General features: G+C 37.5%; 1 protein-coding gene across 3 annotated transcripts in view; it reads right to left on the bottom strand.

The window, feature by feature from the left end:
- Positions 1-15,755, bottom strand: part of TBC1D19 (TBC1 domain family member 19) — a 156,936-nt gene that overhangs the window by 127,497 nt on the left and 13,684 nt on the right. For all 3 annotated transcript variants that reach the window (XM_019962555.2, XM_070791250.1, XM_070791252.1), the window contains exons 2-3: positions 1,609-1,681; positions 610-655 (exon numbers count right to left, since the gene is read on the bottom strand). In XM_019962555.2, the coding sequence (XP_019818114.2) occupies positions 610-655; positions 1,609-1,681 (119 nt within the window). The remainder of the gene's footprint in view (positions 1-609; positions 656-1,608; positions 1,682-15,755) is intronic.

The following is a 15,755-nucleotide window of genomic DNA, read 5'->3' as shown; positions in this document are numbered from 1 at the left end:
ATCATAAACCTCATGAGGGCAGAAACTGTTCACTGTTCTATGCTATATCCCCAGTGCCCACTATAGTGCTAGCAATAAATAATTGATGAATAATGGAACATTAAGTAAACTACAAAGGTTAACATTTGGGATCCATATGTCTTGTAATGAAAAATAGTTCTACACACTTCAGCAAACTCGGAGAACAAATTCAGATAAATAAAAGCAGTAATATTCTTAATAATGAATATTTCAAAAAAGAGTTAGTTGTGTTTAAAATGGTCAGTATATAAAGACAGAAAAAGGATAATGTCCAATATGGCAACAATAAAGAGAACACTGGTAAGCTTAAATTATCTGGAATACTAACTTCTGAGAAATATCATATTCCCTAATTACACTGGATTAATGAATTGGTAATATAAAACATTTGGTCGGTAAAAACCCCCACGTATTAATTCTCAGGAAGACTACAATTGAAATTGTAAGTGAAACTCACTTGAAATGCTATATAAATGCTAATAAGAAATAATAACAATGAGTACACATAGTAAAACTATATTCATTACTTACAAAGCAAATATAGCTAAATGTAATAAGAGTATCTCAAAATAGGGAGGAAAAACTCACACACTCAGTTCACTATACACAGCATTCTGAAGTTTTTTCTCCCAACCTGTTTTAAAAAAAAGGAAAACATACATAAACATATTAGTTTTTTAAGTAAACATACATTAAAATTAAATTTATTTCCCAAAAACTTTAACATCATATTTACTGTGAAAGAACTTTATCAACTGCCAATTGCTAATGTAAAGTGTTATTCTAAAGAATTATTTCTTATATATTTACCAATATTCCCTTGGCTAACACTGAATACAAAGTCGTCAACATGATTCATTACTTTGTAAGTAAAACTATGGTGTCATTTTCTTAAGATGAGAAGAATATTTCCTTCTTCCATTGTTAAGGAACTCAACAAATGCCAAAATCTTTGGCAGTTGTACTGTCAGTGCTATGAGGAACATGCCAACGGAAGGGCGAGAAACAGCCAGGCGCTTGACAAAGATCACAAGTAATTCATGACAATCACCTAGTCAGTAAATTCCTAAACAAGAGAAGCAGACTATTATGAGGCACCACCAGTCAGATCAGTTCACTTGGCTACTAACTATTACTTCTGATCAACTTATTTGGGTAAGTAAACCACTTAATATCTCAGTTCCCAAGTGCAAAAGCTTAACAGCTTGCTCTAAAAGCTGAGATCTTCTGTTTTCTTTGAAGTGTAGAAAAGAGAGAAAAGAAGCAGAGAAAGAAAAAAGTCACAGATGAAAGGTAAAAGACAAGATATTTAACCAAGGAGATTTTAATACATTCAGGATGTATTTTGACCAGGAAGGTAAACACTATTTAAAACTGATCAATGTAAAGCAGTTATTACCAGTGTTCCTGAATTTCTGCAGAAATGTCTGAAAGTTCTAATTCACTGCAGATAAAAACCTATCCTACCACTCTTCCACAATTTTAAAAAAGTAACTGACTGCAGATACAATATCCCCTCAAAATAAAGTCTTTCCTTATTTTGCTTTAAAGAATTAGAGAAAGAAAAATAAAAAGCAACTTACAAACCTGATATTTTAAAGAATTCCTTAATATCTTCTTTTAGTGATTCAAGTTTAATCTCAGGTCTCTGAAGACTGGCCTGATTTTAGAAAGAAGAAACAAAAAGACAGGTCAAAAGTAGTCATTTGGTGTGATACTTAATGCTAACGAGATGTTTAAAAAGGAATGTCCAAATGTGTGTGTGTGTGTGTGTGTGTGTGTGTGTGTGTGTGTTAGCTGCTCAGTTGTGTCCAACTCTTTGAGACCCCATGGACTGTAGCTCACCAGGCTCCATAGGATTCTCCAAGCAAGAATACTGGAGTAGGTTGCTATTTCCTTCTCCAGGGGATCTTCCCAAACCAGGGATCGAACCTGAGTCTCCCATATTGCAGACAGATTCTTACCATCTAAGCCACCAGGGGAGCCATATATGCATACTGCCATTTAAAACACCCCCTTTGAGATCAGAGCTCCTGAGCATCTGGAACAGCTCGTAAGACAGAATACTCATATACTTTTAAAACAGAAGATCTGTGATAGGACACTAGAATCTACTTAAAATATTAAACCTGTAGCTAATGAATAGTTAACATCTTCATCTAAGACTTTCATTTTTATGAATATTTAACATCTATTTTTCTAATAGGAAAAATACTTTATAAATTCATTCTTTTTATACTTAATATATATGGCATCTACATGCACCTAATAGCCAAAAACCCTGATGCATCCATATAACTGGAGCTTTGAAGAGTGTCATCCCCTTTGGATTGCTGCTCTGTAAACCTGCATTTGTTGTACATATTTATGGAAAATACATAAAACTACCCACTCAAGATTGCCGGGAGATATATCAATAACCTCAGATATGCAGATGACACCACCCTTATGGCAGAAAGTGAAGAAGAATTAAAGAGCCTCTTGATGAAGGTGAAAGTGGAGAGTGAAAAAGTTGGCTTAAAGGTCAACATTCAGAAAACAAAGATCATGGCATCCGGTCCCACCACTTCATGGGAAATAGATGGGGAAACAGTGGAAACAGTGTCAGACTTTATTTTTCTGCGCTCCAAAATCACTACAGATGGTGACTGCAGCCATGAAATTAAAAGACGCTTACTCCTTGGAAGGAAAGTTATGACCAACCTAGACAGCATATTCAAAAGCAGAGACATTACTTTGCCAACAAAGGTTCGTCTAGTCAAGGCTATGGTTTTTCCTGTGGTCATGTATGGATGTGAGAGTTGGACTGTGAAGAAGGCTGAGCACCAAAGAATTGATGCTTTTGAACTGTGGTGTTGGAGAAGACTCTTGAGAGTCCCTTGGACTGCAAGGAGATCCAACCAGTCCATTCTCAAGGAGATCAGCCCTGGGATTTCTTGGGAAGGAATGATGCTAAAGCTGAAACTCCAGTACATTGGCCACCTCATGTGAAGAGTTGACTCATTGGAAAAGACTCTGGTGCTGGGAGGGATTGGGAGCAAGAGGAGAAGGGGATGACAGAAGATGAGATGGCTGGATGGCATCACTGACTCGATGGACGTGAGTCTGAGTGAACTCCGGGAGTTGGTGATAGACAGGGAGGCCTGGCGTGCTGCGACTCATGGGGTTGCAAAGAGTTGGACACCACTGAGCGACTGATCTGATCTGATCTGATCTGACCCACTCACAAATGCTTATTAGTATCTCTTTCATCTTCAGTTGAATGCTTTCTATTCTACTGGTTTTTCACACTGTAATTTTTACCAAAATAATAATTTCTCCAACTTATAATGGCCTCAATTACCTTAGAAGTGTTGATATTTCATCACCTAGCTCTCTCTATCAAATTCTAGAGACATATGTCTTAAGAAGGGCTTCCCTTGTGGCTCAACTGGTAAAGAATCCACCTGCAATACAGGAGACCTGGGTTCGATCCCTGGGTTGGGAAGATCCCCTGGAGAAGGGAAAGGCTACCCACTCCAGTATTCTGGCCTGGAGAATCCCATGGACTGTATGGGGTCACAAAGAGTCGGACATGACTGAGCGACTTTCACTTTCACTCACTTTATGTCTTAAGAAAGCATTTCTCTTAGAGTATCTCACAAACATTTCTGATTAAGAAATCAAAAACTGATCTTATATTCCATTCACTACCTTTCTCCTTCTCTCCTATTTTTAATACTCATCCATGAAAATTATCATTCACCAAGTCAGAAATTTCAGTTATTCTCAATTCTACTCTAATTCTTCCAAGATTTTAACATCTCTCTGGGAAGATGACATTGGTAGTAGGGAGACTTTTTTGTTTTAATCTCCACGATCTCCACAGTGAAACCAAGCAACTAGACAACAAAACCAAAATCCAACAGAAAACACTCACAACCAAACTTGGTAATAAGGTATTCCCCACAAACCTAAAATACAAGCAGTTGGGGACAAACCAACAACCACAAGACTTGTATGGTGTTAGCAACTATAAAAGGAAAGAGCAGAGGGGCTGTTGATGAATACGAAAAGAGGAAGACCCCAAAATTGCCAGCAAGTATTCACTGGAACATATGAAGAGCTAATTTGAGAACAGGAGCTGACACTGGGAGGGTTGTTCTCTAATCCAAGATAGCAGACGAGGTCTAAAGACACTGGAGCAGCCTCACACCTATGAATACTTGAAGCTGACCAGACAAGTCTCTTCTCCCTTTCTAAGAAGAAAAACTTGATAGAGTAATGAAAATTGAAGATGACAAGGAACCAACTTACTACCTTGAAAACTGATTAATAAATGAAAAGGCATCTATCTAGCCTGACTTTCCTACAGGAACTATTGTTTAGTCACTAAGTTGTATCCGACTCTTTTGCGACCCCATGAACTGTAGCCTGCCAGGCTCCTCTGTCCATGGAACTTCCCAGGCAAGAATACTGGAGTAGATTGCCATTTCCTTCTCCAGAGGATCTTCCCACCCAGGGATCAAACTCGTGACTCCTGCATGGTAGAGGAATTCTTTACCACTGAGCCACCAGGGAAGCCCTACAGAAACTATATCATTTGGTAACCAAATTACAGATATGGAGAAATGTCTTTTTATAAAAATATTCCAGCTAGAATAACTAAAACAGGTATGATATAATTAGAATACCATCATTTTGCAACGCCTAATCAATTCTAGGCATTGAGGAGAAATAGCTATTAACTTTGCAAAAAAACAACCAGCCATTATGTGCTTCTCAATGAAAGAGGACTCCAGTGCCAACAGCTGTGGTCACTGAGATGGCACCTGAGTCTGATCAAAACCCCTGAATCCAACTGTCAACTTACAGGTCATACAAACGACAGAGGAACATGTTAATCCTAATCACGGAACTTCAGCATCAGAAGGGATTATAGAGTTCTTCTAGGCCAACTAACCATTTAATGACAGATTCACCTCTCCTCTCCAAGGAGCTTTTTAGCTTAGAAACTCTCAGTTTGAAACTCTATGCTATTTCCCTACCTTTAGTCAATTCTACCTTGGAACTATTCTGTTAGAAAATCCTTATTATGAACTAAAATAGATTCCCCTTAACATCTGCTACTATCATTCTTCCCCTCTGCTCCACCTTACTCCAAGTTCACAGAAAATATGCCAAATCCCTTTTCTGTGAGAGATCTTCAAATACTCAAAGTTAGCTATTGTATCTTCCCAGAAAGTTCTCAAGGTCACATACATTTTCAGGTTCTCCAAGTTCTCTTCATTTGACATATTCTCCTTACCACTCTGGTCATTTTCTCTAAGCAAAGTCTAGTCCAACTTGTCTTCTACTGTAGTAACTTCCTAATTTACCTCTCTATTTCACTCATTCCACTACACCACTTATTCTCAAACTTTTAAGTCTCAGGACCCTCATTCTTAAAAATCATTGAAGACTCAAGAGTACTTCTGTTAATGTGGATTATATCTACTGATATTTATAGTACTAGAAATTAACTCCTCAAAAAATAAAAAATTGAATTTCTGTATGGCCCAGCAATTCCAATTCTACATACATACTCAACAGAACTGAAAACAGGGACTTTAACAGCTACTTGTACACTCATGCTCATCGCAGCATTATTTATAATAGTTAATATATGGATGCAACCCAAGGGTCAAAGATAAATGAATGGATAAAGAAAATGTTGTATGTACATACAATGGAATACTATTCAGCCTTAAAAAAGAAGACAATTCTGGCACATCTACAACATGGACAAACCTTGAGGACATTATGCTAAGCAAAATAAGCCAGTCACAAAAAGACAAATGCTGTATGACGCCACTTATATGAGGTACTAGAATAGTCAAATTCATAGAGACAGAAAGTAGAATGCTAATAGCCAGGGACTGTGAAGAAGGAGCAATGGGAAGTTAGTGTTTAATGAGTATTGAGTTTCAGTATGGGATGATGAAAAAGTTCTGGAGATGGATGGTGATAATGGTTGCACAAAATGTGAATGTGAATTCACAAAAAATGTGAATGTACTTAATGTCACTGAACTGTACACTTAAAAATGGTTAAAATGGCAAATTTTATGTTTATCATAATAAAAATATTTGTCAATTCATTTTAAAGTAATAAATATAAATCTATTATATATTAACCAAGATATTTTTATTTAAAAGAACTATATTTTCAGAAACAAAAATTAGTGAGAAAAAGAGGCCCTGTTTTACAGTGCAAATGCAAATATCTTTGATGTTTGGACAGTAGAAGACAACTGGGCTCTTCACCCCGCTGTAATATTCCATCTGTGGCATGTGTTGTTCTGACTAACATATGCGAAAATCAGTGTCACACAGGCAACTGGAAAATGATATTTTAATATCCTTTTCATATATTGTGGATATTCTCCTTTGATAGTATACTAAATTTGACAACTAGTAGTTTCCTAAAGATTAGCTGAAATGTGGAATTTGAATGAACTTATAATTTCATGAACTTATACTTTCACACTTTATTGGAAAAACATGTATCGATCTGCCTTGCACTTTGAATCAATCTTCTACTTATACATGATTTTGTAACATTACATATCAATCATTTCAAACATATTAACAATATGTGGTGGACATATTTCATTAAACAATATCAAAAAGTAACATTTGTTAATATCACCATCAATACCATCAGAAAAGTATTTAAGTATTAGGAAGCCATCAAATTCACACTGATGAAAACAAGTTTTCCAGAATCCAATTTTTATTTAAAGCCTGAATTTTATAATTGGCAATATATAACAGTTTTCCTTGAAGTGATAGGCTCACTTTGCTCATTTTAGAGAAAATATCTGCCAAATATTCAAGTGTGAAAAACAGTTTGTCAACAGTTCACGCTTACAAGTAAAGATGTTTCATTTTTTAAAAAAAGGCAATCCAGTTTGTAATTTAGTTATTCGCTGGAGTGGTCTTCCTCTAGATAACCATCTTATTGCAATACACAGCAGTAGTGTCTTACTCATAATTTCCATTTCAGCAAACAGATTATTTAAAAATTAGTATTCAAGAAATGAGATGTAATAAAATTCATACTTGTTTACTGTTGATCAAGAACACTTAAACACTTAGATTATGTTTTAAAACTGTGTGTTGGTGAAAAACACAGTGACTACTAGTAGAGTTCGGTACTAGTTCCCCGATTTAAACTCATCGCCATTGCTTTTGTAGCATCAGTGTAAATGTCAGCACAATTAATATTTTTTTTAAAGGCCTTTGTATTATACAAAATAGTTTTGACCTGAAGGGGTCTTAGGACCCACCAGGGGTCCACAGACTATACTTTGAGAACCACTGCACTAGGCTTCTAGAGCATAAGTCTTTCATCTCTGAACCAACATAATGCTTATCACATAGAAGTACTTCATAAACGTGTTTTCAGTGAACACATTGCACTAAAGATTACTTAGGCCTACACCTACAAAACCCCATGGGTACGGAATTCCCTGATGGTCCAGTGGTTAGGACTCGGCACTTTCACTGTTGTGGCCTGGGTTCAGTTCCTTGCTGGGGAACTAATATCCCATAAGCTATGTGGCGCAGCCAAAAACAAAACAAAAAACACATAACACAAACACAAATGGGGGTGGGGGAATGGCTACAAATAAAAAAGCATTAAAACAAAAAACATAAAAAGATGGCCAATTTAAAAAAAAGCTAACTCCACTATGTTACGACAGAGGAATCATCCACAGAACAATTAATTCTAATTTTAGAAACTAGAAAAGGGGAGAAAAGGCATATAGGCTGAGTGGATGGACTGAACAGAGGTATGTAAAAGTTCTGGTGCACTATCAGTTTGCAGAAGGGTGGATGCTCCAGGAGAATATAGGAAGGAATAAAGTGCAGGATGAAAGTAGAACACTCCCCATTTCTATCTAACCTGCTCACCAGTGCCTGACTAGTGTTCCCCAAAACCATCTCAATGTCTTCACCCTCAAAATACCTCAACGACCCTTTCACTGCCTATGAAATAAAGACAAACTCATTCTGGCATTTCAATCCCAATTTATAAAATCTTATCTCTCTAGAAGCGCCCTACAACAAAAAGCTACTTAGCCTTGTCACCATTCCCACATCAGGAATTCACTCCCATCTTCCCCACTTTAAGTGCCATCCAAGCCTTCTCCAAGTCCAGGGGTCTCCTTTCAATATAGTATATACACCTATTCATTTGCATTCTTCCTTCAATAATTAACTGAACACTTCCTACATGCTAGTTGCTCCGTATAAAGGGAAAACCATCACAAAGTCATCCCTTACCCTTGTAGAACTCAAAATGTATTTAGTGAGGTTAAAAAAAAAAAGCTAAGACCGAAGTATGATTTTAAAAATAATATATATATAACCCCCTCCCCGTATCAAATGCAAACATTTTCATCACTAACATAATTGCTTTGGACTTAATCTAGTTTTTCTAAAGAGCCCATCACCACCACAGAAAAGAGTAGCACAGAAACATATACGTTACCATATGTAAAACAGCTAGCCAGTGGGAATTTGCTGTGTGATGCAGGGAGCTCAACACAACACTCTGTGACAATCTAGAGGAGTGGGGTGGGGTGTGAGGGAGGTTCGAGAGAGAGGCGAATACATATACCTATGGCTGATTCATGTTGATGTGCGGCAAAAACCAATACAACATTGTAAAACAATTATCCTCCAATTAAATAAAATTTTTAAAAAAGATGCTCTGGGGTTCTAGGGGACTTCCTTGGTGGTCCAGTGGTTAAGACTCTGTGCTTCCAATGCAGGGGTGTGAGTTTGATCCTTGGTCAGAGAACTAAGATCCCACATGCCATGCAGTGTGGTCAAATTTTAAAAACAACAACAACAACAAAAAATGATGCTCTGAGGTTCTAGTCTCATGACAACATCCTATCAGTTATATTATTCCTTCTCTCTCCAAAGCCTATCTCCTTCCAGGTTCCTTCCTTTACAACTCTTACAACTCTATTATTCATAATAACAATCTGAGCAACAAGACTTATTAAGCACTTAATGGAATGGAAATAGCATTTGAGGTTTTATACAACATCCATTTTAAACACAAATAACACATGATACAAAATAATGATGACCTGGTGTGAGACATCAAATTTGGAATCAGGCTATCACTCTACCATCTAGAGGATGAATGGGCAAATTCAACTTTAAGATGTAGGTTGATTTCATAATTTAAGAAAACACAGAAATCAAAAACCATATGCTTTTTCTAGAAACACAAAGTTCCATGTTATTACACCAAGATTTTTAAATAAGTAAACTTTAGTATACGAAAGGATACATTAAAATACTACAAGAAAAGCACTAACGACAAGGGGGAAATCTGAAAAATCATTTATATTTGGCTTTGAAATACTCTGTGTGATTTTAATTTTTCTAATTAAGTTGGGCCAACACTGCTTTAGCACTTTCTAAATATAATACAGACAAAATGAAGGCAGTGCAGAATATGGTTGTGGCAGGAAAACGCCCTCTTGACTAAATTTGTAAAGGCCTGTTACAAACAGCCAGTTGTTTAACCATACATTATCAAAGCTGATTGTAAAGCTGTCTTTTAAGAGTTAGCTGACATTTCTAGCAAACATCCGAGCTATTGGACATAAACTAAGGCAAAGTTATCACATATATTTTCAAGTCCAAGACCACATTACATTACTTTAAAAGGATCTATAATTATATTCTTTTAAAGTAGGAATCTATAATATCACAGATTTCCTATTTTATCTTAAGAATCAGGCAAATACATGTTTTTGAATTTCCTGCGAACCATCTCCTTATACTCCTTTATCAGTTTTGCTTCCTCCACTTTTTATTACCTCAAGGCAATTAATTCCCTGATGTTATATGTATAGATACATAACCCTTTATTTGAAATCCTACAACCTAAAAAGCTTAGAAAATTAAAGCTGTTTTTTTTTTTAACTGAATTGATGGCAAAATCTGTCCTGACTTAAACTCATTTGGTAGGAAAATCTACTGAAAATTCATACATTTTGCTGCATAAATACTAATGTGTAATTACAAGGTGCAATAAAATGATAAATAGTAAGGATTTAAATAACATACAGAATATGCAGGAATTACCTTTCTAAAATTTGAAAAATGCTAATTCCAAAACATACCTGCCCCTAGGGTCTGAATAAGGGATTGTGGATCTGTATTTATGTGCAGGTTGGTACAAGGGTAATTGCAGTTTTGGACCATGAATTTGAAATCATTATAACTAGGCTCAAACATCTTTATTAATCAAAATAGGAACGATTACAATCAACACATTTTTGCCAATGAGAAATAAATTTACTTCTGTAGACCAAAAAATCCGCGCTTCAGGATTCAGTGAGCTTTTGGAAAGCATTTTCTGCCTCCTGCTGGTTGTGGAAGGATTTTCCCTACAAAAAGTCATCGAGATGCTTGAAGAAGTGGTAATCCACTGGTGAGAGGTCAGGTGAATATGGCAGATGAGGCATAAATTCATACTCCAATTTGTTCAACTTCTGAAGTGTTGGTTGTGTGACATGCAGTCAGGCATAGTCATGGAGAAGAATTGGGCCCTTTCTGTTAACCAGTAACTGTTGCACACATGCAGTTTTCCATGCATCTCATTGATTTGCTGAGCATACGTCTAAGATGTAATGGTTTCACCAGGATTCAGAAATGTGTAGTGGATCAGATTGGCAGCAGACCACCAAACAGTGACCATGATCATTTTTTGGTGCAAGTTTGGCTTTGGGAAGTGCTTTGGAGCTTCTTCTCTGTCCAACCATTGAGCTGGTCATCTCCAACTGTTGTATAAAATCCACTTTTTATGGCATGTCACAATCTGATAGAAAAATGGTTCTTTGTTGTTGCATAGAATAAGAGAAGACAACACTTCAAATCAACATTTTTTTTCAGTTAGCTCATGAGGCACCCACTTATTCCACTTATTGAGCTTTTTTGCCTTTCCAACTTGTTTCAAAAGCCAAACAACCATAGAATGGTCGACGCTGAGTTCTTAAGCAACTTCTCATGTAGTTGTAAGAGGATCGACTTCAACGACTGCTCTCAATTGGTCAAGTCTCAACTTGTGGGCTTTCCCAGTGGCTTAGACAGTAAAGAATCTGCCTGTAATGCAGGAGACCCGGGCACGATCCCTGGATCAGGAAGATCCCCGAAGAAGGAAATGGCAACCTACTCCATTATTCTTGCCTGGAAAATCCCATGGACAGAGGAGCCTAGTGGGCTACAGTCCATGGGGTCACAGAGTTGGACATGACTGAGCAACTAACACACACACAAATTCTGATGGCTGGCCAATACATTCCTCATCTTCAAGGCTTTGCAAAACTTCTTGAGCCATCACTGTACATTAATTAGCAGTTCCTGGGCCAAATGCATTGTTGATGTTGTGAGTTGTCTCTGCTGCTTTACGACCCGTTTTGAACTGGAATAAAAAAATCGCTCAAATTTGCTTTTTGTCTAACATAATTTCTATAGTTTAAAATAAATATAATCAGCAAGTAATAAGACATTAGCAAAAAAACATAAATTGAGAAATGCACATTCAAATGATGTATAACATAACCACATTTACTTGAGAACATATTCCAGTATCAAATGGCAAAGTTCAACAATGCAAAACAGCAATTACTTTTGCACCAACCTAATACTATCATCTCACCATGAGAGCAAAACTTTATCTTATTCATTGGTTTATTCCCTGGGCCTTGAACTGTGTCTTACACATAGTAAATACTCAATAGATACTTGTTCAATCATCAAAATAAATAATAACAGTGAATTAATAGATGTGGAGTTCAAAATAGAAAGGAACAAAAATATTCCTTCAAGGCAGTAACCTCCAAATGAAGTTATAATTTATACAGATCATTAACCTCTTATTTGCAATTCTGAAATAGAAAAAGCTTTGGAAAAAGTTTTGTCATTACTGCTTATATTCTGAAGCTTCAGGCTTTTTTATAAAATTGAGAAACAACTATTAACTTATTAGATCCCAAATTACAATAAAAAGAAATACTTAAAGAAAAAGTACTTTTAAAGAAAAGCAAAATGCCACAGCAGACTTTGAATTTCTTAAGTAAGGATGCTTTTCATAATCTTTTACCACTAAGTATTTGATACATAGTAGGTACTCAGATATGCAGATGACACCACCCTTATGGCAGAAAGTGAAGAAGAACTAAAAAGCCTCTTGATGAAAGTGAAAGAGGAGAGTGAAAAAGTTGGCTTAAAGCTCAACAGTCAGAAAACTAAGAACATGGCATACGGTCCCATCACTTCATGGGAAATAGATGGGGAAACAGTGGAAACAGTGGCTGACTTTATTTTTCTGGGCTCCAAAATCACTGCAGATAGTGACTGCAGCCATGAAATTAAAAGACGCTTACTCCTTGGAAGGAAAGTTATGACCAACCTAGACAGCATATTAAAAAGCAGAGACATTACTTTGCCAACAAAGGTTCATCTAGTCAAGGCAATGGTTTTTCCAGTGGTCATGTATGGATGTGAGAGTTGGATTATAAAGAAAGCTGAGCGCTGAAGAATTGATGCTTTTGAACTGTGGTGTTGGAGAAGACTCTTGAGAGTCCATTGGACTGCAAGGAGATCCAACCAGTCCATCCTAAAGGAGATCAGTCCTGGGTTTTCACTGGAAGGACTGATGTTGAAGCTGAGACTCCAATACTTCGGGCATCTGATGCGAAGAGCTGACTCATTTGAAAAGACCCTGATGCTGGGAAAGATTGAGGGCAGGAGGAGAAAGGGAAGACAGAGGATGAGATGGTTGCATGGCATCACCGACTCAATGGACATGGGTTTGGGTGGATTCTGGGAGTTGGTAATGGACAGGGAGGCCTGGCGTACTGTGGTTCATGGGGTTGCATAGAGTCAGACACGACTGAGAGACTGAACTGAACTGAAGGTACTCAATATATATTGTCAGAATGGACACTAAGAAGAACTGGGATTTGTTTCATTTAACAAAGACATGTTGAGTACCTTTCTCATAGTAGTCATTATGCTGGGTATATAAGACAGCAGAACAAGAGACACAGAGTCTTTCCCTGTCTTTATGAAGCAGACTTTAGTGGGGAAGGATGATGCTTAAATACTACAAAAAATAAAGTTCCAGGTACTATGGATCCCAAAAAGAAAGGAGTAGATAAACTAAACTAGAAGGTTATGGAAATTCTATAAAACTTAGACAGTCACGGCTGAAGAGGAGAGACTGAAGAAGAGTACCACCAAGCTGTGTGGGCCTAATCAAGGACTTTGTTCATTCTCCTAAGGGCAATGAGAAGCACTGAGGGATTTTAAACAAAGGAGTGTATTTCATTTGGACTTTAATTCAGACTTCTACTTTCTGAGCACTTACTATGTGCCAGGCATGTTATCTTGTTCAATCCTGACAGAATTGGCCTTGTATTTCCAAATTGTATGGAGGAGCTGGTGGCTGATCAGCATCCCTATATACAACAAAAAGAAGAGCCAAACAAACAGAAATCCAACTATATATAGACAGAAGAGGGTTGTTAAGAGAACAAGAACTAGAGTAACAGAAAGGGGAAAATCTTGAGAGACATACTGGCTGCTGTAGCCACATCTTCCCTTGGATCATTATTCTGAGCATGAACTGAAGGCTGACAATCGGGACAAACCCAGTACCAACCCTGGTGGAGGGCTGCCAAGGGAGGACAGAGGAATAAGCATAGCTTTGGCACAGACTCGGGAGATCTTAAGCACATGGCCAGTTTTCTCAAGAAATTTTTGAATATTAAAACTGTGTGGGGTAGAAGGCTACAAACCTAAGCACAAGACTTGTGAAAAAGTTCTTTAGCAGTCTGACCAGAAAAAGGTTAGAGTCTGGGACCCAAGGAGGAAAGCACCCTTAGAATATATCAAATTCATAGCTGAAAACTTGTGAGAGCCAGGGAAGAAACAGAGGAAAGAAAATTAAGCCTGAAAGTAAAACTCAAGTCTCAACCCAGCACACTCCCTAATTGGATAAAGGGAATCAGTCACAAGAGTATCGGCCCAGGGGGTGGTAGCGTTGTGGTGATCAGTCCCCCATTCATATCTGACTCTTTGGGACCCCATGGACTGTAGCCTACCAGGTTCCTCTGACCATGGGATTCCCCAGGCAAGAATACTGGAGTGGGTTGTCATTTCCTCCTTCAGAGGATCTTCCCGACTCATGTATTGAACCCATGTCTCTTGCGTTTCCTGCATTGGCAGGCAGATTCTTTATCACTGTGCCACTGGGGAAGCCCAGGAGAGGAGAGAGTGAATCCTTAAAAAAGGGAAGATATCATCAGGAGGCATTACAATTTTTTGGACACAATGTCTGGCATAAAATAAAAATTATTAGGCATGCCAACAGACAAAATTAGATTAACAAAAGATAAGGAAAAATAACACCACAGACAGATCTACATGTGATACAGATATTGGTGTTAACTGACAAAGACTTTAGAACAATTATATTTTTTTTAAAGAGAAAGAACTGGACAAAGTAGATGAAAAGCAGGTAATTTTACCTAAGAATTGGAATCAATAAAAGAGAACCATTTGGAAATTTAGAACTGAAAAATAACACTAAATATAAGTAAGAATTCATTAGATACATTTACCAAGAGATATAAAAATAGCATAAAACAGGATTCATGAATTGAAAGGAGATGGTAAAGATTCTGCCTGCAATGTGGGAGACCTGGGTTCAACCCCTAGGTTGGGAAGATGCCCTGGAGAAGGGAAAGGCTACCTGCTCCAGTATTCTTGCACTGGATAATTCCATGGACAAAGGAACCTTGCAGGCTACAGTCCACGGGGTCGCAGAGTCTGACACAACCGAGAAACTTTCACTTTCACTAAAGACATCATCAAACAAATAAAACTGAGGAGACTGTCACCAGAAAATCTGAACTAAAAGAAATACTAAGAGTTTTATAGGAGAAAAATAATCCCAGGGTAAATAAAGATATATAGAAGGGAATTATAAGAAACAAGAATAAAAATTGGTTAAGATGAGTAACCAACTGATGGAATTCCAGTTGAGCTATTTCAAATCCTGAAAGATGAGGCTGTGAAAGTGCTGCATTCAATATGCCCGCAAATTTGGAAAACTCAGCAGTGGCCACAGGACTGGAAAACTGATCCACACAGGACTGGAAAAGGTCAGTTTTCATTCCAATCCCAAAGAAAGGCAATGCCAAAGAATGCTCAAACTACCGCACAATTGCACTCATCTCATATGCTAGGAAAGTAATGCTCAAAATTCTCCAAGCCAGGCTTCAGCAATACGTGAACCATGAACTCCCAGATGTTCAAGCTGGTTTTAGAAAAGGCAGAGGAACCAGAGATCAAATTGCCAACATCCGCTGGATCATGGAAAAAGCAAGAGAGTTCCAGAAAAACATCTATTTCTGCTTTATTGACTATGCCAAAGCCCTTGACTGTGTGGATCACAAGAAACTGTGGAAATTCTGAAAGAGATGGGAATACCAAACCACCTGACCTGCCTCTTGAGAAACCTATATGCAGGTCAGGAGGCAACAGTTAGAACTGGACATGGAACAACAGACTGGTTCCAAATAGGAAAAGGAGTACGTCAAGGCTGTATACTGTCACCCTGCTTATTTAACTTATATGCAGAATACATCATGAGAAACGTTAGGCTGGAAGAAG

This window comes from Bos indicus, chromosome 6, assembly GCF_029378745.1.
Source record: "Bos indicus isolate NIAB-ARS_2022 breed Sahiwal x Tharparkar chromosome 6, NIAB-ARS_B.indTharparkar_mat_pri_1.0, whole genome shotgun sequence".
NCBI lineage: Eukaryota > Metazoa > Chordata > Mammalia > Artiodactyla > Bovidae > Bos > Bos indicus.
The sequence above is the reverse complement of the archived record's forward strand: the minus strand, read 5'-3'. Positions and strand labels throughout refer to the sequence as shown.